Source organism: Protopterus annectens, chromosome 8.part0, assembly GCF_019279795.1.
Source record: "Protopterus annectens isolate FY-2018-M chromosome 8.part0, PAN1.0, whole genome shotgun sequence".
NCBI classification, from domain to species: Eukaryota; Metazoa; Chordata; order Ceratodontiformes; family Protopteridae; genus Protopterus; species Protopterus annectens.
In genome coordinates, this window is record NC_056741.1 from 1,336,113,758 (window position 1) to 1,336,141,523 (window position 27,766).

The window sequence follows — 27,766 nt, forward strand, 5'->3', positions numbered from 1 at the left end:
CCTGTCTTGATCAACCATCAAGCTACCTTAAAATCAAAATTAGAACAGTGTTACAGTAAGGCTAATAGACTTGCAGCTCATACAAGTCACAGAACACATCACTGTTCTGCATTAAAAACTTTAAAATAGAATTATCCCACCAATTAAAATTACTCCCAGCTTCTCTTAACACACAAGATTATATGCAATCCCACTTCTTGCCCAGTCGTATGTACAATTCTTTACCATTGTCTCCCAAATCATCATCTTGGATCTTCTGACAAAAATCTATTTGACATCCATTAATACTTACAAAAACTCCTGTCAAAGTCTGTACTCACAAAGTGAAGCAAATGTGTGGAATACAATTCCTGCACCAATCAGGGCAATACATAACCTTCATTTATTTAAACTGCAAATAAAATAATTTTTGTCCGATTCCTTGCTTTGCACATGCTGCACTTCTGGTTAAAGTTTCAGCTCCTACTCCTCTAATATCACACACAGACACACACCCTCTCCTTTTTTTTATTTCTCTTACTCTTATTTCCCTTACTCAATCTTGCTTTTACTCATTTCTCCTGCCTATCACATCTACTCCTCTTACTACCTCTAACAAATACTTTTTATTACTCTTCCCCCATTCTTCTCCTTTTTATTCACTGTTTAAATGTTCCACTTGGACATTTGCGTATGAGTGAGTAATAAACTCTCACTTTTAACATGTAAACATGTTTCAGTCCTACAAGATATTGTATTTATCTTGTTTTAATGATGGTATATGTGCATTATTCTATATGTCATATTTGTATTAACCTATGTATTTACAGCATAATGCAATATGATGTCTATTTTCATCTATGTATATGTATTTTCTGTTCTTTTTGTTGTGGCACCGTTTTACCCAGGCCTCCACTGAAATCAGATAAAATTATCCAGCCAGACATTCCCCATAAACAAATGTCAATTAATAATAAACAAACAAATAAGAATAACATTTGGTCTTGATAAATATGCAAAAGCAACATTTAAAACTGGAAAGCTGCATCACTATGAAAATATCAACCTGGGACAGGGATGTAATGTAAAGGAACTTGAGCAGAAGGAAGTGTATAAATATTCTGGAATAAATGAACTATTGGCAATAAAACAAACAAATACTAATAAAGCTCACTACGGATTACTACAGAAGACTTAAACCAATATCAATAACTGCAGTGAGATCTAGAAATAAAGTCCAAGCTATAAATCAAGTTGCTCTTCCTGTTCTTAACAGTTTTGGGGTGACTGACTTGCCTCAAAAAGTAATGGATCAATTGGATAAGAAAACAAGAAAAATGCTTCATGCTTATCAAATGACGCACAAAAATCAGTGCATACCAAGACTATATATTCCTTGCTCTGAAGAAGGTACAGTGGATATAAAAAGTGTACACACCCCTGTTTAAATGCCAGGTTTTTGTGATATAAAAATATGAGACCACAATAAATAATTTCAAAACTTTTCCCACCTTAATGTGACCTGTACAATTCAAATGAAAAACAAATCTGTTATGGGAAAAAATACAAAAAATAAAAAACGTACAACAAGCTGGTTGCATAAGTGTGCAAACCCTTAAACTAATACTTTGTTGAAGCACCTTTTGCTTTAATTATAGCATTTAGTCTTCTTCGGTACACACCTGCCATCAATTAAAGAGACTCTGATTAACCCCAAATAAAGTTCAGCTGTCCTTGTAGGATTTTCCTGACATTTACTCAGTTGCCTTCTATAGCAAAAGCCAGGGTTCGCAGAGAGCTTACACAAAGCATCAAAGGAATCTCATTGCTGAAAGGTATCAGTCAGGAGAAGGGTACAAAACAATTTCCACAGCACTTGACATACCATGGAACACAGTGAAGAGTCATCAAAAAGTAGAAAAAATATGGGACAACAGTGATGTTGCAAAGAACTAGACGTCCCTCCAAAATTGATGAAAAGGCAAAATGAAAACTGGTCAGGGAGGCTGCCAAGACCTACAGCAACACTGAAGGTGCTGCAGGAATTTCTGGCAAGTACTGGTTGTGTACTACATGTGACAATCTCCCATATTCTCCGTATGTCTGGCCTATGGGGTAGGGTTGCAAGATGGAAGCCTTTTCTTACACAGAAAAGCATCCAGGCCTGGCTAAAATTTGCAAAACAATACATCAAGTCTCCCAAAAGCATGTGAGAAACCGTTATAATCTGATGAGACCAAGGTGGCCACAATTCCAAAAGGTACGTTTGGCACAAAAACAACACTTCGTATCACCAAAAAAACCCATCCCCACGGTGAAGCATGGTGGTGCCAGTATCATGCTTTGAGGTTGCTTTACTACAGCTGGAACTGGGGGTTTAGTCAAGGTGGAGGGAATTATGAATAGTTCCAAATACCAGTCACTTTTAGCCCAAAACGTTCAGGCGTCTGCTAGAAAGCTGAAGATGAAGGAGGAATTTCACCTTTCAACACGACAATGACCCCAAGCATACATCCAAATCAACAAAAGAATGGCTTCACCAGAAGAAAATTAAGTTTTGGAATGGCCCAGTCAGAGCTCAGACCTAAATCCAATAGAAAATTTGTGGGGTGACATGAAGAGGACTGTGCACAAGAGATGCCCTCACAATCTGGCAGATTTGGAATGCTTTTGCAAGGAAGAGTGGGGAAATATTGCCAAATCAAGATGTGCCATGCTGATAGACCCCTACCCAAGTAGACTGAATGCTGTAATTAAATCAAAAGGTGCTTCAACAAAGTATTAGTTTAAGGATGTGCACACTTACGCAACCAGCTTATTGTAAGTTTTTTATTTTTTATATTTTTCCCCCAACATATTTCTTTTTCAATTGAATTGTACAGGTTATAGGTCACATTAATGGTGGGAAAAGTTTTGAAATGATTTATTGTGGTCTCATTTTTTTATATCACAAAAACCTGGCATTTTAACAGGGGTGTGTACACGTTTTATATCCACTCTATGGGCCTCCTTGAAATTGATTACATGTAGCGATCTGCACTCTTGGGACTGCATACATACCTCCCAACCTCATCATATCCAAAACATAATGAAAGTTTTAAAACATAAGAATACTGAAGTTGCTATTCTAATTTCCCAAAGCTCAGCAGCTCTAAGATACCTTGCCAGTGGATTTGATAACAACAATTTCCAAGTGACCCCAGTCCATTTACAAACTGGAAGTTGTTGAATATCTTGCTGTTGCTCTAAAATTTCCCAAGCTCTTCACCTTTGTAGTACACCTTCAGTGGCTTCACCATCCTCATTCTGAAGTGACCTGTTTCTTCCATATGCACAACGGGAAACCTTGCATACTGAATTTGCTATTCTAATGTATGTTTAGTGAATTCTGCTGGTATTCATTTTTGTGCACTCATTTAGATTCAGGAAGCAGGCTACCAAGGATTCTCGGGTTCCAATATTCCTTCCTCGTTATCCTGTCTCCTGCCCCTTGTGATCTTATTATTTTTCCTTTGACTAATTTACAATAGTATAATACATTAACAGTTGATATTAACACTGACTTTTCTTCCAGTATCCATTTACATAGTAGTTATTATTTTCTCATTCCCACTTCACTTTCTCAAATGTCTCTACATCCTTTATCAGACCGTCACTTTCTTTAATGTTTTATGTATGTGCTCCTCTCCCTACATCTGCCACTTACATTCCTAGCCACTGTCCTCCTACCTTACATACCCTTAATTTTTATTTGTCTTTTACTGTCACTTTCTTGCATCTGGTTAAGAGTGGGTGCAATCCTGCTCCGGGCTCACTCCACTCCTCTACCCTACCCCCAATTCACACCCACCCCCTGAATACTCAATTTACACTAACCTTCCTATAAGGCCCCTCTCCCTCAATCCAATTATCTTATTACTATACATTCACCCCTCCCCTACTGACCTCTTCCATCTCCTACCCCTCTCTCCTCCCTTCTCCTTGCAACTCTACAGCTCCAATCCACTTCCCACTCTCCACCTTTGCTTTACCCCTATTTTTTATCTTATTCTTTCTTTTTTCTGCATAACTTACTCACATTTTACTCCAGTACATACTACTCTTCCTTTTCTCTTTACAACTCCCTTTCCCCTTTACAACTTCCCAGCAAATACCCTCCATATATTCAGTACCTCCACTCTCATCGGAATTATACACCCACATACAATATCATGGTAATATATTTCATAACTCCCCTTCTCTTTCTCCTATTTTGCCTATCATCTTATCACTCTAACCTAGTTTACCCTCCTCTATCACCCAGTCTTACACAAAAAGCATCCTCCTACTATAAAATCCTTCACTTGCCTATTTCTCCATCAATATACAATACCTCCTATATTCTCTATCACAAACTAAAATTTCTCAGTCCTGCTCTCTCATCTCCCAAACCCAAGTTCAAACTCACTACCTACTACTTCTATTTCTATAAAACTAATTTACATCCTATAACACTCCTACCAGATGGTGACATTAACCCTAATCCTGGGCCATCCTCTTCCTCCAACTCTATCATCTCCACCTCTCTTACTTGGCACAGCCCCCCCCCTCTCCAACTAAACACCTATCAATCTACTCCATAAACCTACAGAGCCTCCCAAATAAAATCACAAAACTACATGTTTGGGTAGCTCAACACTCCCCCCCACATCTTAACTCTCTTGAAAACCTGGCTCAAACCTCCTATCACAAATTCAGAAATTTTACCCCCTGGCTACAATATCTTCAGACAAGACAGACTTTCAAAAAAGGGGTGCAGTGCTGCTATTATGTACTATGAACAGCTTAACATCTCCCCCTCCCCTCCCTAATGTCTCCCCAGCAGAACTTACGTTTCCCAACTGTCACCGTAACCCACACAAGAAATTTGCAATAGCATCTATATACCCCCTGGTAACAATATTCCTATTGTTGAATCTATTCTATCCTGGATATCACAAAATATTTCCTATGAGACTATCTTACTAGGTGATGTTCAATACAGACTGGAATAAACTCTCTCCCTACTACCCTTGCCTCAGTATAAACCTTTTTGGCTTCAGTCAACTTATTTCCACTTCCAACCGTATCATTAAAAACTCCAGTTCCATTCTTGACTGGATTGTAACTTCCAACCCTAATCAGTACCAGAATCCCAGCACTTTACCCGAATCCCTAAGTAATCATCTCCCCATCTCTATACAAAGAAAACCTTCTCTAACCTCAAAAACCCACCTTTATAGTTAATGCTGCAACCTAACTAATTTCAACACTGAAACTTTCAACAACCAACTCTCTCTTGTCAATTGGTCTCACCTGTTTAACCTTCCTCTAAATTATGATGTTTGAGATTAATACTATATTCCTAAACATACTAAACACGCTAGCACCCATCAGAAAAATTAAGATCAAATCCAATCCCGCACCCTGGCTCACTAAAGATACCCTTTCCACCATGAAACTTAGAGGCAATACCTGGAAACAATGGACAAAGTCAAAATCGTCTTCTCTCCTCAAGTTCAAAGAATTAAGAAGCCTTGCAAAAAAACTCACTATCCAAGACAAGAAAAAATTCTACCAAGAAGCTCAATCTACACACACCTCACATCCTAAAAAAAATTGGTGTACCATGAATAATATCCTTCATCCTGGGATACCCTCCCCAATAAATCATCTCTTGAAACTGCCACCCTTCTAAACTACTACTTCATACACTATCTGCAAAATAACTCCCCCCCCCCAACAACCAATCACAACCCCCTACCCCTCCACCAATTGCCTCCACTCGTCCTTCTCCCTGAAACCTGTATAGAATGCCTATATAAAATCCCTCTTGCAGAAACGTAAATCCTGCTCTCCTTCTTTTGACAACCTATGCCCCTCCCCAATTTCTCAAATGTGCAGCCAGTTCTATAGCATATCCTGTCTCAATCCTCATCAACCAGTCCATTAAAGAATCCTCTGTCCCTGATATTTGGAAATCCTTTTACTCAATCCCACTTCACAATAGAGTTAGCTCCACAGACCCTTCCAATTTTTGACCTATAGCCATCCTCGCCAATCTCTCAAAAATTCTAGAGAAATGTATTCACAGATTTCTTAAATATCTGCTCCAGGAAAATCTGCTCAAACCCCCCCCCCCCAACATAGATTAGGCCCCACCATAGCATATCCACAGTTCTTCTATCCTTCACCCAAACTATAGCACAGGCAAGAGATAAACTGGTGTCATGCCTATTCTTTGACCTCTCCAAGGCATTCAACACTGTCTCCCACCGTAAACTTCTTACTAAACTAACTGAACTAAACCTCTCCGCATCAACTACTCTCCGGTTCTCTAGTTATCTTTCCAATAGACAACAAACTGTTAGATGGCAGACCTCCTGCTCTCCTTTCCTACATATTCAAACAGGTGTATCCCAAGGATAGTACAGTTTTGTACCTACCATAAATGTAGATGTTTGATAGATATGCAACTGCAGTCATAACATATGGGTTGTCCTGCCTCAGGCAGCCCTCGGTCGGCCGGATTCCAAAGTCTGGGTCCGACGTCGGCTGATGTCGCATTTCTCTCCGACGTCAGAGCGGCTGGAGTACATAAGCATCAGCCGACCCCATCTTCTTCAGTGTTTCTTGCCCCAGATGCCAGGTGCCCTGCAAGGAAGGCTGAAATCAAATTGGAAGACAATAATAGGTTTCCAGACAATAAATAAGCAATAAACAGATACACCATAACAGATATCCCCAGCTAAGGATAACAGGGAGAGGAGTGGACCCAAGGCATAGAGGGGAAGGAGGGAGGGAAAACCCGACTGCAGTTGCATATCTATCGGACATCTACATTTATGGTAGGTACAAAACTATACTATGTCCTTCAAGAATGCAACTGCAGTCATAACATATGGGTTGAATACCATAGCTTAGCTGGGGGAGGTGGTATGCTCTAAGAAAAGGATGGTGTAGCTATCAATCCCTGCAGGACTGCTGAAGCAAAGCCTGCTCTGGATCTGGAATATAAAGGGAGGTTGTAGTGTTTGGAAAATGTATGCACAGAGCTCCATGTAGCAGCTTCTAGAATGTCTTTTGTAGGCATCCCTCTTAAAAATGCTGTAGAGGTGGCTGTAGCTCTGGTGGAGTGTGGTCTGACATTGGCTGGCACACTCTTTCCATGGAAGGAATAACAGAATCTGATGCAATGTCCAATCCATTTTGAAATTGTCTGTTTGGAAATTGCTTTTCCTTGTACTCCTGGGGCGTAAGCTACAAAAAGCTGATCAGACTTCCTACTGGTCTTGGTTCTGTCTAGGTAGTAGCGAAGTTGTCTGTGCATGTCCAAGGTATGTAACAGTCTTTCCCCTTTGTTTTCAGGATTGGGAAAGAAAGTAGGCAGGTGAATTGCTTGATTTAAAGAAACCCTAGATACCACTTTTGGCAGAAAGGTAGGGTTGGTTCGTAAGGAGACCCTGTCTCTGTGAAAAGTTACGAACGGTGGTATTGCCATTAAGGCCTGTAATTCCAAAACCCTTCTTGCTGAGGTAATGGCCAGCAGGAAAGCTGTCTTCCAGGAAAGAAATTGTAAATCCACAGAAGCTGCTGGCTCGAAGGGAGGTAGATTCAATTTTTCTAGGACAAAATTGAGGTCCCAAGCTGGTACTGGTGCCTTTCTTGGGGGCTTTATATTCTTGATTCCTCTAAGAAATTGCCTTAGCAAAGGATGTGAAAACACAGGTGGATCAGTGTTGTATCTAGCTGAGATAGCTGAAGCATGTATTTTTATGGAAGAGTATGAGAGTCCATTATGTAGCATATCTGCCAAGTATTCCAGAATGAGTGGAATGCTCAAATGTGATGCATCATGACCCTTGTTGGTATTCCAAATGCTGAATCTCTTCCATTTGGCTGAGTAAGCCTTTCTGGTGGATGGTCTGCAGGCTTCTGTTAGTATCCGCTGAACTTCCTTGGAGAGAGGTAAATTGAGGTTATTTATGGGATTTCCCAAGCTGTTAGCTATAGTGTTTGGATGTTGGGATGAACTGTCCTGAAGTTGTGTTGAGTCAAAAGTTGGGGCCATTGTGGAAGGGCCCACGTTTTGTTGTGACATATGCTCCATAGTAGTGAGTACCAGTATTGTCTTGGCCAGTCTGGAGCTATTAGGATCCCCTTCGGCTGCTCTGCTTTGATCTTTAATAACACTGTGGTCATCAGTGGCAGAGGTGGAAATGCATAAATTATCAGGGAGCTCCAGTTGAATGAGAGGGCATCTATTTTCCATGCTTGTGGATGATATGTCCTTGAGCAGAACTTTTGTAAGTGATGATTGAGGTGGGAGGCAAATAGGTCTACGTCCGGCCTGCCCCATGTCGAGGCGAGTCATATAAAGATGTCTGGATGTAGCCTCCATTCATGGGGGTCTAGGAAATTCCTGCTTAGACTGTCCGCCAGAACATTGTCTTTGCCTGGAACAAACTGGGATTGTAACTGTATGTTTAGACCCAGTGATTTTTCCCAAAGATTCATTGTCAGTCTGCAAAGGGGGTAAGAATGAGTGCCCCCCTGCTTGTTTATGTACCACATCACAGTGGTGTTGTCTGTCCATATTAGTAGGTGGCCTTGTTGAAGTTGTTGTCCAAAGGCCTCGATGGCATGCATTACTGCTAGCATTTCTTTTTGGTTGATATGCATATGTGTTTCCATTGGAGACCATTGCCCTTGAATACATCTGCCCTCCATGTGCGCCCCCCATCCAAGGTCTGAGGCATCTGTGGTCATGGTCTGTGTTATCTGAGGTTTTTTGAATGACATACCTGTGTTTGACTGGCTTACTGTGGCCCACCATAGAAATTCCTTTTGAAGACATGGAACGAGTGGAATAGTTGCTTCTAGGTTATTGCTGTGTTGAGACCATAAGCTTTTTAAGTACCATTGAAGCTTTCTCATGTGTAGTCTTGCTAGTGGAACCAGGAGAATGCAGGATGCCATGTAACCCAGGGCCTGTAGGAAACTCCTTGCAGTCATCTGGGTGAGCTTTGCTAAACTTTTGAAGTAATGAGTTAACTTCTTCTGCTTGTCTTCTGTCAGGTAAGCCATTTGAGAGGCTGTGTCTAGTTTGGCTCCTAAGAAGGTTATTTGCTGGGATGGCTGAAGTCTTGACTTTTGAAAGTTGACTGTGTATCCCAGAGCCTGTAGCAAGTGTATGACATAATTCAAGTTTTTTGTCAAGGTTAGTTTGTTGTCCGCTTGTATGAGGCAATCGTCCAGGTACGGGTAGATTTGAATCCCCTGGAGCCTGCAATGAGCAATTACTGATGCCAGGCATTTCGTGAATACTCTGGGAGCAGTAGAAAAGCCAAATTGCAATGCTGAGAATTGATAATGCTCTGGCCCTGCAAGAAATCTGAGGTATTTTCTGCAGCTGTGTCTGATAGGGACATGCAGGTATGCCTCCTTGAGGTCCAGAGTAATCAGCCAAGACCCCTTGCCCAGCATGGGAAGGAGTTGCTGTAGAGTCAGCATTTTGAACTTTGGTACTATGAGAAAAGTGTTGAAAGCGGACAAGTCCAGTATTGGTCTCCATTGATTTTCTTTTCTTGGAACAAGGAACAGTCTTGAATAAAACCCCTGACCTTGTTCTTGTTGTGGAACTTTTTCTATTGCTTTGATCTGAGCAAGCAGAGAAATTTGCTTGATAGCCTCTGCCCTCTGATTTTGTGGAAGGTTTGGCATGCCTTGTTTTCTTGGTAAGGTATGAAAATGGAACCTGTAACCATGGTCTATAATGTCCAAAATCCATTTGTCTTTTGTCAGTTTGTACCAATTTTTTGAAAACAAAGATAACTTTCCACCCAAAGGAGCTTCTGTTTGCTCCTTGGTCAGCGGAACTCGAGGAAAGTAATTGAGACTGTCCCTGCGGGGCAGGAGAAACCCCTGTGTCACTTCTTTGGTTTGCTGGTTGCCATTGTCGTCCCCTGTAGGATCCTCTGTGTTGCCCTCTTCCTCGGGCACACCCCCTTTGAAATCTTTCAGGATTAGGAAAGGGCCAGTTCCTGCTGAATCTGGGCGGCTGAACCTGGAGGAAATCTTTGACCGTCTGAACTGACTTGGCTTTTTCCTCAATGGACTTTAACACATCTTTAGCATTAGCACCAAAAAGCTTGTTCTTTTCCAAGGGTGCATCAAGAAGTTTTGCCTTAACATGACCTGGTAAAGGTTGTTCTTTTAACCATGCATGTCTACGAATGACCGCCCCTGTCATAGCTGCCCTACATGAAGCCTCCAATGCATCATATCCACACTGTAGAAAGTGATTGCTAACCTGCTGAGAATTATGCACAGCCTCCTGCAAAGACTTCCTATCTAAAGATTCAGGAGAGGCCAATCTTTTCTGTAAATCATCTAACAGGAAATCCTGATATTGAAACATGTGAAAGAGACAATTGAGAGCTCTCATAGATAAAGTAGTGGAAGTGTAAACCTTCTTCCCCAATCTCTCTAAGGACCTTGCTTCCCTGTCGGAAGGCAAAGGGTTTTTGGAGGTGGTAGCTGAAACCCCTTTAGGCCCCTGGGAAATTGTTTCTAAATCAACAGCATGGGTCCTAAAGAAATGAGAATGGGTTTCTGGGACCCTATAGTATCTGTCAGGCTTGACAGGAGCAGGAGGAAGAGTATCAGGGGTAACATTGGAGTCAGAGTATAAATCATCCAAAACATCAAGCACAGGAGGTATAGCTAAGGGTCTGTGTTGGGGCTTTTTAAGGAAGGTTCGAAGGCGCTTTCTGGAATCTGAATATTCCTGGCCTTGCCACTTAAAATGCTCTCTCATGGAATGCAGAACTTCCCCAAAAGAAATATCCTCAGGAGGAGAGGCTGAGGGAATGGAGTCCTCTGCATCTGAATCCTCATAGGTCTGGAAGGTCTCTTCATGGCTTTCGGAGTGAACAGAGTCCTCAGAATCTTCATCTGAAGGAAGAGGGTCAGAGGGTTCAACCCTGGGCCAATTATCAGGAGGAGGCTGGGATCCTCTCTCAGGATGGGCCTGGGAACCTCTGATCAGGGAAATTAAATCTGCGGCCATAGACATGATTTGAGTTTCAGGAGTAGGCTGAGGTAAGGTTTTAGCAGTAAGATGCTTGGGCTTGCTGGCTGCCTTAACACGTGTGTAGGCCTTGATAGACATGGACATGGGAGGCCTAGCCGCTCCACGTGCAGGAGTGACCTTATCAACAGCAATGGTCTCGGGCATTTCCTCGGTTTCAGTATCCGGAGGAAAATCAATAACTGGCATCGGAGTGGCCTTCCGTTATCGGAGGTATCGGTAATGCGGTGTCTTCGATTCGGAGCAGTGGAATAACCGCCTCAGAGGGAACCGGTGCACTCGCGGTTAGTTTTGGCGTGGTGTCGGTGGAAAATGCGGGTCGAGGATGTCGGTCCCGGTCTTTTCGTTTCTTAGGAGTCTGCGTTGTCGGTTGTTCCGACGGCATTGTATAATCAAATTTTTCGCCGAAAAAGTCTTCAGCGAACTCCGCCCGGTGCCTGAGAGTGCGCTTATTGAAGCAGCCGAGACATCGTGGTCTGGGCCAAGGCAAGGGAGGCAGTAAGAGTGGAAATCCTTATGAGGTATTTGTTTACCACAAGACAAACAATTATTTACTTTTTCAGTAATTTCTGACATCGGCTGAGGCAAGAAAAGTTCCCCAACGGGGTACTTAGCTTTTTTTTTTTTTTGATGACTTCGGTTTCGAAGAATACAGGAGCTGACCGACCGGCATTTGCGAACTGCTTCTGCTTCGGGCACCGCGCGGCAAGAAAGACTGAAGAAGATGGCGTCGGCTGATGCTTATGTACTCCAGCCGCTCTGACGTCGGAGAGAAATGCGACATCAGCCGACGTCGGACCCAGACTTTAGAATCCGGCCGACTGAGGGCTGCCTGTGGCAGGACAACCCATATGTTATGACTGCAGTTGCATTCTTGAAGGACATCCATCCTAGGTCCCCTTCTCTAACATCTTTACTAACAATCTCTGCTCCACCTGCTGCTGCTCTTCTCTTATCCGGTACACTAATTCTACTCTTATTACCCTCTGACAACCTTATTGACTTTCTCTCCCTCACCCAAGCTTCTTTTAACACCACTGAACACTGGTTAATCAACAACCAGCTCTTCCTTAATCCAAAGAATACTAAGCTTCTTCTTTTTCTTCCAAAATCTATGTCCAGCCTTAAAACTTCCTTCAATATGTCTTCTCCAGACAACACTATAATTCATGCTGATTCCCATACCAAACTTCTAGGAGTCACTATTGACGATCAACTTAAATTTGAACTTCATATCCAACAATCCATCAAAAAGACCAATCAAAAACTTGGTTTAATGTACAGAAATAAAACATTCTTATCCATCTTTTCTAGGACTTCACTAGCCTAAGCCTACATCCTCCCCTGCCTTCTACATGCTTCCCCTATATTTACTCACCTCCAAGTAAATCTATTAACCAAACCTATAACCAGATAGCAAGATTTGCCTGTAATTTCCCTTACAAATCCCACCATTGCCTCATCCTTAATCAACTACAATGGCTCACATTCCCTCAACTACTCCTACTTTCTCAGCTACTGATGACACATTCTCTACTGTACAAACCCAGCAACTGTCCCCCCGTCTACCCTATCCATATACAATCCCTCATGATCCCTTCGTAGTGCTGAACAACTACTACTTGACACCTATAGGCCTAACAAAACAACAGGCAGATTACTTTATAAACGCTCTTTATCCCGTATTTGGAACAAACTCCCAACCAGCATATGCTCCAATCCATCCTTATTTATTTTTAAAACAGAACTAAAGAACTATCTTGCTAATTTAATTTTCCCTCCTGTACCTGTCAACACCCAACTTAACACAAACTCAACCAGTTGCCAGTGGTCCGATCAAAACAATTTCTCCACTCTTCATATAATGCAACTTTCTCGTACACTAGTACCACAGACCAATCCTGCTTCAACACAGGATATATTACCTAACCTATCTCCTTTCTAAGTCTCTTCTCTCTCAAGACTTATTGAAGACTGGCCCACATTATAAACTAATGTATATATTGTACATTACACTCTGATTGTACATGGCACATCCTTGCTTACTGGAATGTATATACACATTTTTTTACATAATTAGTCTGAACTATTCTGTTATTGCTTAAATTTCTGTATTTTCTGCTTCTGAAATATTTTGTATTTTACCTGGGATGAGCATGAAATTGGTCAGTACTGATCAATATACTACCTCAGTAAAAAATATATATAAAATATATTTTTTTTATTTTACAAGACGACTTCAAAAGGAACTTTCGCAGGCAGATATCAAATGTTACAAATATGATGGTGAAGAGGGTAGTTTTTTGAGAATGTAACAAGTTAGCAGATTTTAAAATCTCTTTACAGAGTACTGCAACAGAAATGTTGGGGGAACACATGGCTCCAATCAAGAAAATTATTCATTTGAGCTGGGACACAGGATCTGAACTGCCTAGACATAGTAAGGCAGGAAAAAACTTAAAAGGATTTAAGATATACCTGACTGAAATGTAAAACCTGCAAGTGGCTGCAGATTCTAATTAGGCTGGTATTAGTCATTCCTGTATGTATGCAGACAGTTCCTGCTGCTACCTGTAAGACAGAATACAACACAGCCAGAAATATGACCAGAAAGTTGTAACTGCTCAAACCTTTTTACAGCCTGGCAAGTGGTTTATACTAAGCTGGCAGAGTTGAAATTAAATGCGACATATCTAAAAAGTCAGAAAATAACCAACTATGCAATGGCACTCTCCAAATATTCTAAAAGAAAACATAAGCACAGAAGCAAAAAGGCAATACTGTACAGACGTCTGTGCTGCGACCTTTCCTATTTGGCATCTGCCTTTCTGAAGTAAAATGTAATACCAAAGGGCTCTGGCTGACTAAGTTTGCAGAGAACTGCAAGCCAGATGCAGCACTGAATCCCCAAATTACTTAGCCATCCCGTAGGAAGGTTTGCCTCAAATAAATAACTGATGCCAAGATTATGGGCTGAAACCAAATGCCAAAAAAATGCATTACTGTATCCTTTGGGAAGTCATCCACCAAGGGAACTACCACACTGATACTGCTCTCCTAAGAGTTGACCCAGCTCAGAATTTTGGAACTTATGTAGTCAGTGACTTAACTTTTGACCAACATCTATCTATTGTTGTAAGAAAGACATTCTATAGTCCACAGCTTATAAAAGTCCAAGTCAAAAAGTAACTTTATTGTCTTTCAGACCATACACAAAAATGTGCAGCAGAATGAAATTACATACCTCCAAGCTCAATGTACAACAAAAATACATAAACATAGATAACAGTGACACAGTCTATGAGCTAACAGAGACACAGAATGCATCAAGCCACCTCAGCTGTGCACAGTTCCATGGACTACAGCATCCCCTCCATTCACACCGCTGCCAATTTCCAACCACACCGTCGCCATCTCAATCTCCAACTCCATCAACATTTCAAGATGAGTCTGGCCTCTCCAACACCACAGATCAAAAATAAATTCACACATAACTGACATACAAAGTCATGCCATCACCTGATTCGCTGAATACCGTGCAACTGCCCTACCTGAAGGCCTAAATAGCCACAAACAATCCAATGATCTTATCCACCATCCATTACAGTCACCGGTTCCATCTCAGACACCACTAGCATCCCAAATCCAGTCAGATTCCTCCAACCCAGCGAAATTCAGTCCGGTCCTTACAATGAGCATGGCAGAGAAAAATCTGGCTTCCACCCCCTGTGTTCAGTTCAATTCTCCACTGAGGCCACTGCAGACCCAAACTTCCACTAATCAATCCGTTTCTAAAAAAAACAAAACATGAACATCACCGCTGCCAGTCCACCACACACACACAGCCAGGTCAAGAAAGAACTACTGACTGACCGCACATTGACAACTCACACAGATTAAAAAAATAACTAACATAAATAAAATTAACAATAATTTAACAAAAATACACAAAATGGACCTCAGGAGCTGGAGAGGCTGCTGCCACACAGGGCACTGTCATTTTTGCATCATCAAAGGGATCATCAAAAGGATTGTCTAGCTCTAGGGATGTCACTGGCCCCCTTTTACTCAGCTCTCATTAAGCCAGTCATTGAATATAATGCCCCTTTTGGCATGTATCTGTCTAGACAAATGCAATAACTGGAACACCCACAGTGATACTGTATTAAAAGGATACAAAACATAAACATGTACTAAATGGACCCACTCAGAGCTCTTCCACTATATTTGGCATCCTACAGACTTCTATAAGGGGACCTGCGTCTGGCATACAAGCCATGCTCCAACCTATTACTGATGAATTTACTGCACATCAGCAATACTCGGACTAGGGATCTAATCCTCTTCTGCAACATTAACAGAATGATTTGGAGGGACAGTTACATCTAAGAGAGGATACTGCTGCTGTGAAATAGACTTCCCATCCATATAAAATAAAAATCATCCCTGTCCATTGTCAAACGCAATTTAGATCTATTGATGGAAAACAAAAAATGTATCCCAGGACTGCCCCATGTACAACTTATGGACACAGAAAGCTCCTAAACGTTTTATCCCATGCATGGGTCCCTCAAATTATCTATAGTACGCTCCCAGTTATTCTCATTAAGGATAACATACAATTATTAACCATGGAATGGGTAAAGCCAATCTATAACCAAACGGGATAGGTTATTTTGCGCACAAAATGGGAAACTGGCTAGGCTTAAAATGGCCAGCAAGAGCAGCTAGTCTAGTACTTATCTATGAACCTACATTAGCTTTCATCTGGGACTTGAATCCAAGACCTCCATCATACCATGCTGCTGTCACTGCCACTGGATGAACAGCAGCCTCTGAACAGATAGATGTTGAGTTTTCCCCCAAGAGCTTTATCCCTTCAGCTGGGAAACACCCAGCTCACCATAGTGATCAAGATCAAATTACACGTGCGTGCGCACACACTAGCACACCCCCACACACACACACCCACACTCGGGCACCCGCACACCCACACTCACGCACCCGCACACAGAGACACTCGCACACACAGACACAGCCATCTACGTAGGCACTACATGAATTATATTAACAAAAGGAAAATATATGCTCTCATTTGGGACTCAAAACCACAACTTTCAGCATTCCTAGCAGGTGTCACTGCCACTGGACTAGCAAGAAAGTACAGTTTTGTACTTACCATAAATGTAGATGTTCGAGTTCTAATACAGCTGCAGTCATAACAGATGGGTTCTCCTGCCGTCAGGCGGGTCCTTGGTTGGCCGAATTCCAAAGTCTAGGTCCGGCGTCGGTTGTCGTCACTTCTTCCCTGACGTCAGTGCGACAGGGGTATAAAGGAACCAGCCGGCGCCATTTTCTTCAGTTTTTCTTGCCCCAGATATCAGGTGCCCCCAAAAGGAAGGCAATACATAAATTTGTGTGATAATGCAGTGCAATATAATCAAAATACAGTAGTTGCAAGCAAATACATCATAAATGAAAACCCCAATCAGGTTGTATGAGGATGTGTTAGCCTATAGGCCTGTCCCAAGAGGGGAAGGAGGGAGGGAAACCTGGACTGCAGCTGTATTAGCACTCGAACATCTACATTTATGGTAGGTACAAAACTGTACTATGTTCATCGTGCATACAGCTGCAGTCATAACAGATGAGTAGAATCCCAAAGCTAAGAAAGGGGTGGTAGGCACTAGGTGGAACTAGGAGGAGCCAAAATGCCCTGCAAGACTGCAGTGGCAAATCCTGCTCTAGATTTGGAGTATAATGGTAGGTTGTAGTGCTTGGAGAAGGTATGCACAGAACTCCAAGTGGCTGCTTCCAAAATATCCTTGATAGGAACTCCTCTGACGAAGGCTGCAGAGGTGGCTGTGGCCCTGGTGGAATGAGTTCTAATGCCTGTAGGAACAGTTTTGCCATGAAATGAATAGCAAAAGCGTATGCAGTGGGCTATCCATTTTGAGATTGTCTGTTTGGAAATTGGCTTCCCTTGAGCTCCTACCACAAAGAGCTGTTCTGATTTTCTGAAAGGCTTTGTTCTGTCCAAATAATAACGCAGTTGTCTGTGGATGTCCAAGGAATGTAGTAATCTCTCCCCTTTGTTTTGAGGATGAGGATTAGGATAAAAAGTAGGTAAATGTATGGCCTGATTTAAAGCTACCCTGGATACCACTTTAGGCATAAAGGACGCATTGGTTTGTAAGGAAACTCTGTCCTGATGGAAGATGATAAAAGGCTGGACAGCCATGAGAGCCTGTAGTTCTGAAACTCTACGAGCTGAGGTGATAGCCAGAAGGAAAGCTGTTTTCCAGGACAAATATTGCAAATCTGATGAGGCAGCTGGCTCAAAGGGAGGCAAGGTCAGTTTTTCCAGAATGTAATTAAGATCCCAAGCAGGTATTGGTTGTTTCCTTGGAGGCCTTAAATTCTTAGCCCCTCTGAGGAACTGTCTTTAAGAGAGGGTGAGAGAATAAAGGTGGATCAGTGTTGTATTCTGCAGAAATGGCTGAGGCATGGATTTTGATGGAGGAGAAAGAAAGTCCACTGCTTAGCAGTTCAGCCAAATATTGTAGTATTTGAGGTAAATTCAATTTTCCAGGATCCTGGCCCTTTTTCTCATTCCAGACACAAAAATGTTTCCATTTTGCGGAGTAAGCTTTTCTAGTTGATGGCCTTCTGGCCTCCAAAATGACATCCTGTACCTCCTTGGAGAGTAGGGCCTGTTGTGATGCTAAGGAATCTTCCATGCGGCTAGATTGAGTGTTTTTAGCTGGCTGTGAAGAGTTTTGAAACTGTGCTGAGTCAGAAGAAGAGGCATTAGAGGCAGGGTCCATGGTGAGGAATGTGTCAAGCTCCTCAGGAGTGGGTACCAGTGTTGCCTTGGCCAGTCCGGAGCAATGAGGATCATCCTTGGTCTGTCTGCTTTGGTCTTTAATAGAACTTTGGGCAGCAGAGGAAGAGGAGGGAAGGCATAAACTGTCATTGATGTCCAAATGAAAGAAAGAGCGTCCACTCTCCAGGCCTTTGGATGTAAGATCCCTGAGCAGAATTTTGTCAATTGATGATTCTTGTGGGAGGCAAAGAGATCTATGTCTGGCCTTCCCCATTCTTGGATTATTTCTGTAAAAACTTTTGGATGCAGTTTCCATTCGTGTGGATCTGTCATATTCCTGCTTAGGTTGTCTGCCAGCGTGTTTTCCTTGCCTGGCAAGTACTGTGCTTGTAGTTCCATTTGTAAGTCCATGGCCATGTTCCAAAGTGACATGGCCAGTCTGCATAGGGGGTAAGAATGTGTTCCTCCCTGTTTGTTTATGTACCACATAACTGTGGTGTTGTCCGTTCTTATCAATAGTTGACCTGGTTGTAGAAGGTCCTTGAAAGCTATAATAGCATTTATTACTGCTAGCATTTCTTTTTGATTGATGTGAAGGTGCTTTTCTTTTTGGGACCATTTGCCCTGAATGCACCGGTCTGTCATGTGCGCCCCCCAGGCATAGTCCGAGGCGTCTGTTGCAAGGACTTGATTTGCTTGAGGCTTGCTGAATGGAAGACCTGTGTTTGTTTGACATGCTTGAGCCCACCACAGAAATTCCTTTTGCAGACATGGAATTAGTGGTATTATTGTTTCCAAACTGTGGCTGTGTTGAGACCCTATGTTTTTCAGGTACCATTGTAGTTTCCTCATATGCAGCTTTGCACATGGGATTAGTAAGATGCAAGATGCCATAAATCCCAGAGCCTGCAGGATTTTCCTTGCAGTCAGCCTGGTGCAATTTGCTAGTGTTCTGAAGTATTGAATTAGTTGCCCCTGCTTCTCCGGCGTGAGGTAGGCCATCTGGGTGTTTGTGTCCAAATTGGCACCCAGGAAAATTATCTTCCGAGAGAGTATTAGCCTTGATTTCTTTTTGTTGACTGTGTATCCCAGAGAATTCAACAACATTATAATGGCCTGATGAAGACCTAGTTGAAAGCGCTTGCCGATTTTTATATGAATAAACTACCTTGGATATACTCTGTTGAACGCTTGGTTTGTCATTGAAGGTTTCCAAGCTATTGCTCCTCTGAAGTTTTGCTCTTGAATCAGTTACTTTATTTGAATTAACTGTTGACTCCATCTACAAGCAGATAGCTTATTTTTGTATGCACTGACTTGCATACTGGCGTTGAATAACAAGCCTGCATTGCATTTACTTGCTTTCTTTGTTATACGACTTTGGATATGTCCCGTTGAACGCTTGAGGTGCTGAAGAGTTTTCAAGCCATTGTTCCACGGAAGCCTGATACAGTACTTGGTATACTTTTGCTTTTTACGGTGATACTGACTAAGTGGTAACTCTATCTGTACGCAGCTAGCGTATTAGTGTATTTGTGTGTTATACAGACTGCTGTTGATTGATACGCTCTACGCATACTGTGCCACCACACCTGCATTTCATATTTGATTTATTTTTGTTGACTGTGTATCCCAGAGAGTTCAATAACATTATTACATAAGCCAGATGTTTCAGAAGAATGTGCTTGCTGTCCGCTTGGATCAGGCAGTCGTCCAAATAGGGGTATATTTGTATCCCTTGAAGTCTGCAGTAGGCAATTACTGATGCCAGGCATTTCGTGAATACTCTGGGTGCAGTAGATAAGCCAAAGGGCAATGCAGAGAATTGATAATGGGTTGAACCTGCAAGAAATCTGAGGTACCTTCTGCAATTTTGTCTGATTGGGACATGCAGGTATGCTTCCTTGAGGTCCAATGTTACCAGCCAAGACTCCTTGCCCAGCATGGGAAGAAGTTGCTGTAGAGTGAGCATCTTGAATTTTGGTACGCGTAGAAATGTGTTTAGGATGGATAGATCCAAAATAGGTCTCCAATCTTTTCCCTTCCTTGGCACCAGAAATAGCCTGGAATAAAAACCTTGCTCGTGCGTAGGTACCTCTTGAATAGCTTTCATGTTTATGAGATCTGAAATTTGCCTTTGTGCCTCTGCCCTTTGATTGTGTGGCAGGTTTGACATGCCTCTCATTTTTGGAAGGGTGTGAAAATGGAATTTGTAGCCTCTGTTTATAATGTCCAGGATCCATTTGTCCTTTGTGACAACATGCCAATTTTTTGAGAATAATGCCAGCTTTCCTCCTAAGGGGGCTGCCATTTGAGACCTGGTTGGTATGCAAAGGGGAAAGTCATTGGGTTTGCTTTCTGAAAGATTGCGAGTTGTCCTCACCACCTCTTTGTGTAGGAGCTTGTCACTGTCTGCCTCTATACGATCCTTGGGATTGTCCTCTGCCCCTCGGGCGCCTGTATCTGCCTCTTTGGGGTCTGTCTGTGGCAGGAAAGGACCAGTTTTTGGAAGGACAATTTCTACTAAAACGTCGGGGTTGAACCTGTAGAAATTCTTTCACAGTTTGCATTGATTTAGCCTTTTCCTCCATTTTCCTTAATACTTCCTCAGCATTAGCACCAAATAGTACATCCTTTTGAAGAGGAGCGTCTAGTAATTTAGCTTTGACATGATCAGGCAAGGCTTGTTCCTTGAGCCAGGCATGCCTACGTATGACTGATCCTGTAACAGCAGCTCTACATGAGGCCTCTAGAGCATCAAAACCACAATGTAAGGTATGCTTACCCACTTGTTCTGCACTATGCATCAAATCCTGCAACTCCTTCAAGTCTGGTTGTTCAGGTTGAGACATTTTACTTTTCAATTGTGATAACAAAAACTGTTGGTATTTTAGCATATGAAACTGACAGTTTAAGGCCCTCATGGATAAGGAAGCCGAGATATATACCTTTTTCCCCCACCTTTCTAGGGATCTGGAATCTCTCTCGGAAGGCAATGGATTTTTGGCAATGGAGGCCTCAACTCCCTTGGGGCCCTGTGAGATGGTTTCTGGGTCAGCAGCATGGCTTTTGTATAGAAATTGGTGTGAGTCAGGAACCCTGTAGTACCGGTCAGGCTTAACTGGAGCTGGAGGTAGAGAGTCCGGGTTAAGGCCTCCGAGTAAACATCATCTAGGATGTCCAAGACAGGAGGTATTGCCAGAGGCCTGTGCTGGGGTAACAAGAGAAATTACCTGAGCCTTTTCTTGGAATTTGAATAATCCTGGCCTTCCCAGTGGAAGTGTTCCCTTAAGGTATGCAAAGTTTCCCCAAATGAGTAATCCTCAGGGGGGGATACAGAAGGGATGGACTCCTCCGCATCAGAGTCTTCAAAAGGGGAGTAAGAGTGTTCCTGATCATCAGAGTGCTCTGAAATAATGGAGCCCTGATCAGAGGAGGGGGAATCTTCCTCCACTCTGGGCCTTTTGTCCAGTGGGGGCTGAGAACCTCAGATTAGAGTAATTAAATCCTCAGCCATTTTAAGCATCTGTTTCTTAGGCATGGGGCCTGGAAATGGGCCCTGTGTAGCTGGTCTCTTGGAGTGCATGGTTGCTTTAGACTTTGTGAAAGCCTTGATGGAGAAAGAAGAGGAAGGTCTGAAGACACCTTGAGTGGAGGTGGACCTGTCCACATTCTGAGTTTCAACGCCAAGAGTGGCTTCGGTATCTGTAGTCAGGGTGTGGGCAGAGGAGTCCGTGACCTCGGGCACAGGAGACACTGTCAAAGATGTGTCGTCGGTAATCAGGGGCTGCGTAGGCACCTCGCTAAGAACCGGACCACATGTACTCGGCTTTGGCGTGGTGTCGGTAGAGGCCGTGGACCTCGTGTGTCGGTCCTTGTCTTTGCGTTTTTTAGACAAAACCAGAGTCGGAGTATCCGACGACATAGTATAGTTAAACGCTTTCCCAAAATAATGCTGGGCGAACTCCGCCCGACGCTTAATAGTGCGTTTGTTGAATGTAGCACAAAAGCGACAGACCGAGACGTCGTGGTCTGGGCCTAAACAAGGTATACAGAGGGAATGGAAATCCTTATGCGGTATTTGCTTCCCACAAGAAATACAATTATTAACTTTGTATGACATCGGTCTGAGGCAAGAAAAGTTTCCCCAATGGGGTACTTAGCTTTTAAGAAGACTTCGGTTTCCAAATTTTCGTAATCTCAGGAGTTGGCCGACCGGGACTTGCGAACTGCTTCTGCTTCGGGCACCGCGCGGCAAGAAAGACTGAAGAAAATGGCGTCGGCTGGTTCCTTTATACCCCTGTCACACTGACTTCAGGGAAGAAGCGACGACAACCGACGCCGGACCTTGACTTTGGAATTCGGCTGACCAAGGACCCGCCTGACGGCAGGAGAACCCATCTGTTATGACTGCAGCTGTATGCACGATGAACATCTTCTGGATAAATAAATGTTGTGTTTTCCCTTAAAAGTTTTACACTTTCAGATCAAGCATGATGTTCAAAGTCAAATTACAAACACACACAAACACATACATCAGAAAGATACCTGTTTAGAATATCTCAATTCCACATATATGGCAAGGAAAGCTCGAAAGAAAAGGAAAATCAATGAAATGTCACAATGTGGGATGTGAAAGTTGAAGCAGCCATGAATAAAAAACAAGACCATTATGGAAATCTACTAGGTGGTACAAAAATAGTATAAATGGTAAAATTTTGGATGACACAGACACTATTTCTCCACAGGAGTATCAAGAGATGACAAGTATTTGTTTAGCTTCTGACCATAGCTGTTTTATCTGTCTGAAGACATAGCAGTTAAAGTTCTCAGTGGAAAGTGTCATTTGAAAAAAATCAAACTGATCAAACTAAAAGTCAAAGGGGAAGAATTTTTAAACATAAAATACAGAGATACAATAAATATAACTGGAATAACTATATTTTCACTGTAATATATGTTGTTACTGCCACGTCTGCTGCTCCACGATTGGTCACATAATAAAAATCCTCTCAGAACCCTCTTCAATGGGCAACATTTTATATATTTTTTGTTTTATTTTATTTATTGCCTGCAACTCTAATCCTTACAGTGCTACCAACAGTTAAAAATGTTTTAAATTTTATTAGAAAACCCAAATACCTACATGAGTTGATAGAGGAGGCTGTCTTTCTAAGTTGGTTTGACCTTCAGTTTTGCTTTCAGTTTCAGGTGTACTTCTATGTTCTTTTGGCTGATAAGGTGGTTGTAGTGGGACAGCTGGTCGAATTGGTTCTCCCAGCTTTGCAGCACTAGTGTTTATGTTGTCTGTTTTGATTTCACTGGTAGGCAAAGGTTCTGGTAACTCTTAAAGAACAACAGAATACTTATCAGTAAAAACATTACATATCTTAATTCTGCAATCTCACACTACTGAAAATTTAATATATTTTGAAAGCAAATTTCAGAATTTTAAAACATCTCTGAAAATAAACTGTTTAAAGAAATTTTTTTAAACTTTTAAAAGCACATCACTTTACACAAAGTACCTTTTTAAGAGCAGGTAGCCATTTAAAAGGTATCCTAACTGGCATTATAGCTTTCCCCATAGCAGAGGAAGTAGACATTTGCCTGAATATCTGCATTTTGTAAAAAAAAAAAAAAAAAAAAGTTATATACTCACCACAACTTTCCATCTGTATTGTCCATTTTCACTCCTCCTCAACCTGGGGGTTCGGTTCCAATCCTCGGAACCGACTCTTCCGCTACAACAGCTCTTGAGAACCAAAAACTCTCAAGTTCATCCCTTAACAACAATACTCCTATCCTAATTACCTCAGATCGAGTTTGCTGACAGAAAAAGACAAATCCTTTCATGCAGACTACATCTGGAACTGTAAACATATACCAAAAAAGGTAATCCATTACCCATTCTTCCAGAAGTCAATGGTAGGAAGTTGGAGGGTGGGAGTTGAAGAATGAAAATGGACAACACAGGTGGAATGTTATGGTGAGTATATAACTTCTTTATCTTATGTTGGCAATTTTCATTCTATCCTCAACCTGTGGGACTGAGTCCCCAGCTACTTTATTTCCTGGCTGGACTTAAGGTTGTTCCTAAGCACCACTGCGCCAAATGATGCTCTACTCCTGGAGATCAGATCCAATTTGTAATGAGTAATAAAGGTATGGAGACTAGACCAAGTTGCTGCTGCACACATATCATTCATGGAAGCTCTAGACTGAAGTACAGCTGACATTGCAATGGCCCTGGTTCAATGGGCTCACAAGGGTTTTGACAAGGAAACCCTGCAATTTGGTATAAATTAATTAATTAGATAAAATTTGTGAGCCATCTGGCTAAAGTTACTTTGTTCACATGTTTTCCCAGTCTGGTATGCAAGGAGGAAACATTTGTTCTATAAAGATAGAATCTCAACTGTCTGTGAACATCCAGCAAATGTAAGCAATAGTCACCTTTGTTAGAGAAGTTGGGGAAGAGTACTGGCAGGTTAATACATTGGTTGGTACTGGTCTCTGAAGCCACATTAGTTAGAAAAGAGGCTGGCTCTTAGCAAGACTCGATCTTTGTGTAAAAAAAAAAAAAGGTATGGAGGCTTAGAAGACAAATCTTGAATCTCTGAAAACTTTCTTGCAGAAGTTACTGCCATGAAGAAAATTGTTTTCTAAGTTAGGATCTCAATATTGCACAAATTAGCCAGTTCAAAGGGAGATTGAGTGATTGCTTGCAACACCAAATTCAGGTCCTAAGCAGAAGTAGGTTCTTTGTAACGAGGCTTTAAAAGAAGAGAACCCCTCAAAAAAGCTTTACAAAGCTTGCAAGAAGCAATCAAGGAGCCTTGAAAGCCAATGTAAAAATTGGATATAGCTGCTAACTGTACTCTGTGGAAGCTGAAGCCCCTTCACTGAAAAGTGCAGCTAAAAAGTGACAAGAATTGGAGCAGAAAAAGGTTCAATGTCATTCTGGAGTGCCCAATATGTAAAAATTTTCTATTTACTACAGTAAAGCTTTTGCATAGAAGGTTTATGAGAAGATAACAGTATGCGTCAGACAGGGGAAGAGAGCATAGGTTGTCTGGCTACTAATGGAATGTGAAAATTGAATTTAAGGTGGCCAACTGAGAGGTAACACACTCCTGAACCTCTTCACAAATGGCTCCTGAAAGGGTATCTGAAATTTTTTAATCAAATTCCTCTGTAGTCTGGTGAAATGTGCCAGGTCGTTCAAGGACCATAAAGCAAAGATTGTTGATACAAACTCACTTCCCAAGTCTATCCATTGTTTGAGAGACTCCTTGTTGGGAGGATAAATAGAGGAACTTTACTCTGCTAGTTCCTTTTTTGTGGTTGCTGCCATGACAGGCAAACCTTTTGCCCAGAATGGTTTATCCTTGGGGCAGTTATAATTTTGTCCAGTCTCTGGGGGATCGGCTCAATGGAATCAGGGGCCTTCCATACTCACCGAGAGATCAACTTAATCAGCTCAATGGCAGGCGGAATTTACCCAGGAAGCAGATGGGCAGGTACCAAAGGCCTGCAGATACATGGAGTCCTCAGATGAAGGATCAGTTTACGTCTTAGAAATCCCTAAGCAGAGAGGTGATTGGATGACTCCAAATGAGACATCATAAGGAGGTGAATATGGGGATCCTTTGCCCTCATCAAAATCAGTGTCTTCTGTGATAGATTCTTCCAGAGAATCCAAGTGCACTTCTTCCTAGGCATCTCCTTAGTGGGGTGTTTTGTGGAGGTATCGGAAGAAGAGGCGGCATCCTGCTGGGAAACCTGAGGCTTTGGTACTCATTGCCCCAGTGAAGGCAATGGTTGAATTTCTGAACGAAAATGTGACAGAGTTGGCTGTTCCGAGACAGAAGGAACCAACTGACTGGCTGATGCAGACATGTCTCTCTCCAGAACCTTGAAAGTAGATCCCTCAGAGAAGGAAATGATCCCGGATCAGACAGGACAGACCTCAGAGCTGTGGCACCTCCCTGCCCCAAGGAGAGCCATCCCGAGGCAGAAGCTGGAGCCGAGTTGATCAGTACCGTAGCCCAGAGGTGCAGAAACTGCTCTGAAAAAAACAAGAGTAGACTTCAGGCCCTCGGAACCTACAGGTCAGATACTGCTCCGAGAGGTCTCTAGTTCAGACTGAACTGAAGAACTCAAAGCAATCTTCGGATTTGGAGGTAAGGATGTCTTTGGATTAGACACAGTTGGTACTGGACAGCTCAGCCAGGGTCTCTGAAGTTTCCAGCAAAGTTATAGGAGGAAATAAAGGAGGGATAGATGAAGACTGAAGTCCCTGACCCGCTGGGGTAGGAACCGAGGTGGTCCCTGTCACACCTTGCATCCAGAGAATTTTCCTCACCAATATCGTCTTCAGAAAGACTTCTGGAAGAATGATAATGGGTGGACATGACAGATGGAGATCTGGGCCTTTCCAAGAAAGGAGGACGACGTCTGTCTGGAAATGAGTCAATTGTAGGTGAATACGGAGTCCTAGGTATGAAAAATGTAGTGGAAGATAAATCTTTAATTTGAGGTGTTGGTTCCAAAGAATTCAGCACAGAAACATGTCTTTTTTCTTGAAGTATTGGAACTGAAGACAAGGTTGGATCCAAAGACTGACTGGAAGCACTCTTTGGTTTTGACAATTTCGTTGGAGCAGAAGGCTTGGAAAATTTAGTTCTCAGATTCAAACGAGAAGATGGAACTGAAACACTTGCCTTCTTTGAGCTTGGACCCGATGGAGAAGTCAGAGTTGAAGAACTTCTCTTCTTAGCCTTCTCTGAGACCTTTGACCTGATTTAACTTGTCTTTCATTTGCTAATGAAGTTCCAGATATGGCCTCCCCGAAAGAGGAGGGAAGAAGTCCTTTCAAAATCAATTTGTTCTTTCTCTTTACCAGAGCACAAGAAGGAATGGCAAATGCAACAGTCCTGCTGAAGATGGAGGAGCCACAAACAATATACACAGAGAATGTGAGTCAAGAGTAGGAAATTTTGTTACCACATTTCTCATAGTGCTTGAAGCCTGCTGGGCCTTTTTATCTGTCATTGAAGAAGCAACTATGCACACAGACAAAAACACGCTCTCCACAACAGGTTCAGCAGAAATCGAAAAAAGTAACTTTTTTTAAGGGGAAATATCAACTATGATATTTTAAAGGCTACACAAACTGCAGAGGAAAAGGAGGAGGAGGAAGAAATATCAATGATGATATCTAAGAGCTACACAAAAGTGTAGCAGAAACAGAAAGATGGGTTTAGAAAGGAGGGATACTAGCAATAGTATTGGAGAGTACAAACATACAAAAGGGTATGTTTTTTTTAATAAGAGAATAAGGAAAATTAAGACATATGACAGAAGGAAAAATAAATAATCAGTTATCTGGCTCGAGAGGAAATGGGACTACGTCTAACTAGCCAAGTGGCAAACGAGATCTGAGGTAATTAGCATAGATGCACTGTGGATAAGGGATGAGCTTGAGAGGTTTTGGTTCCCAGGAGCTATTGTAGTAGCCGAGTTGGTTCTGAGGATTAGAACTGAACCCTCAGATTGAGGACAGAATGAAAATTGACAACATCAGATCAAATATTTTCACTTTCTTTTTAAAGCATTAAAAGAGATGTGTTCTGTTTGTAACAGCAAAAGTTTGACAATTCAACATAAAACCCAAAATTTTAACTGCTAATTTACTTTATTACTATAATTATTCATTATGTGCCTTCCCTCTTTGCATGTTTGGTAATGGTCTATGTTTCTGCTTTGCCTACTTGCTGATCTAGAACCTGTCCCGGTATCTATTTAAACTCTAAGGACTATAACTGCCATTCAAAAGAATAAATATT

The 27,766-nt window shown here is 42.0% G+C and overlaps 1 protein-coding gene across 1 annotated transcript in view; it reads right to left on the bottom strand.

Annotated features, from left to right (window-relative positions):
* CEP95 (centrosomal protein 95) overlaps window positions 1–27,766 on the bottom strand; it is a 1,662,476-nt gene that overhangs the window by 1,096,840 nt on the left and 537,870 nt on the right. Inside the window, exon 7 of the mRNA XM_044080881.1 lies at window positions 23,062–23,261. Coding sequence (XP_043936816.1) covers window positions 23,062–23,261 — 200 coding nt within the window. The remainder of the gene's footprint in view (window positions 1–23,061; window positions 23,262–27,766) is intronic.